The following is a 1609-nucleotide window of genomic DNA, read 5'->3' on the forward strand; positions in this document are numbered from 1 at the left end:
TTTTTTTTCCAGTTTTTTCGATTTTTTTTTGTGTTTTTTAAAATTTTTCCAAAACAAATAAAAATCACCCTACCCCCTCGAAAGTTCCGTGTTGTCCTCAACACAATGTTAGAGCAATTCGTGACCCGAATATCCCCACACTTGTTTCAAACACGGATTTCAAGGAAATACAGTAATTGCACAAACTATACAAAACAAAATAAAACGAAATGCTACTATTTACACTACCAAACCTGGGCCTCTCATTGTTGCTCCTCATCGACCGGGCGTAGAATGTAGCCCACTTTATCAAGCTCCAAGTTGTTTATGTCGTTCCCCTCCAAGTACGATTTCAACCGGTGACCGTTCACCGTTTGTTGTTTTAGCGTTTGCTCGTCTTGGATGTCTACGTCACCAAACCTTCCCACTCGCCGAATGACATACGGGCCCATCCATTTACTTTTAAGCTTACCCGCAAACATCTTGAGTCTTGAGTTGTACAACCAAACCTTTTGACCCACTTCAAAGGTTTTCTTTCTCAACTTCGCATCGTGTACCTTCTTGAGTTTGTCTTTATACGCCGATGCACATTCATACGCCTCGTCTCTAAGCTCTTCAATTTCACACAATTGTAACTTCCTCATCTTCCCCGCTTCGTTGTAGTCCGCATTAACCGTAGTGATTGCCCAATAAGCCCGATGCGCTAACTCCATTGGCAAGTGACAACCCTTTCCATACACCATCCGGTAAGGCGTTGTACCAATCGGAGTCTTGTAAGCCGTTCGGTATGCCCACAACGCATCATCCAATTTACTCGACCAATCCTTCCTATCCGTTCTTACCGTCTTCATGAGAATTTCCTTGATTTGACGGTTGGACACTTTGACTTGTCCACTCGTTTGCGGATGGTGGGGTGTGGCAATTCGGTGATTCACGCTATACCTCTTCAATAATTTCCCGAAATTGAAGTTCTTGAAATGCGAACCTCCGTCACTTATGATAACCCTCGGAATGCCGAACCAGGCGAATATGTTGGATTGAACAAATTTGCAAACAACCGAGTGGTCATTTGTGCGTGTTGCAATGGCTTCAATCCACTTAGAGACATAATCAACCGCCACCAAAATGTATAGAAAACCGTTCAAATTCGGGAAGGGGCCCATAAAGTCAATGCCCCAAACATCAAATATCTCTACAACCAAGATTGGTTGTAATGGCATCTCATCCCTCTTCGATATGCTTCCCATCTTTTGACAGTTGATGCAATTTCTCGCGAACTCACATGCGTCCTTTAAAATAGTAGGCCAATAAAACCCGCATGAGATAACCCGGTAACCCGTTTTGTGCCCGCTAAAGTGACCCCCACATGCGGATGAATGAGCATGGGTTAAAATTTCCAAAACCTCCGTTTCGGGCACACACCTCCTAATGACTTGATCCGGCCCGATCTTGAAAAGATCCGGTTCATCCCAAATATATTGCTTCACTTGGACCATGAATTGTTGTCTTCGCTTTTTGGTCCAATGACTTGGGATGGCACCCGTGGCTAGGTAATTTACATAATGAGCGTACCACGGTGCAACAAAGGTGGAAACGGCTAGGAGTTGCTCATCGGGAAAACTTTCATTTA

General features: G+C 43.9%; 1 protein-coding gene across 1 annotated transcript; it reads right to left on the reverse strand.

Annotated features, from left to right (window-relative positions):
• Positions 1-242: 242 nt before the first annotated feature.
• LOC110893534 lies at positions 243-692 on the reverse strand. Its single transcript, XM_022140639.1, has 2 exons — positions 537-692; positions 243-446 (listed from the first exon to the last, which is right to left on the reverse strand). Exons 1-2 carry the CDS (start codon positions 690-692, stop codon positions 243-245), a joined length of 360 nt encoding a protein of 119 aa, XP_021996331.1.
• Positions 693-1609: the final 917 nt, after the last annotated feature.

Source organism: Helianthus annuus, chromosome 12 (assembly GCF_002127325.2).
Source record: "Helianthus annuus cultivar XRQ/B chromosome 12, HanXRQr2.0-SUNRISE, whole genome shotgun sequence".
Lineage (NCBI taxonomy): Eukaryota > Viridiplantae > Streptophyta > Magnoliopsida > Asterales > Asteraceae > Helianthus > Helianthus annuus.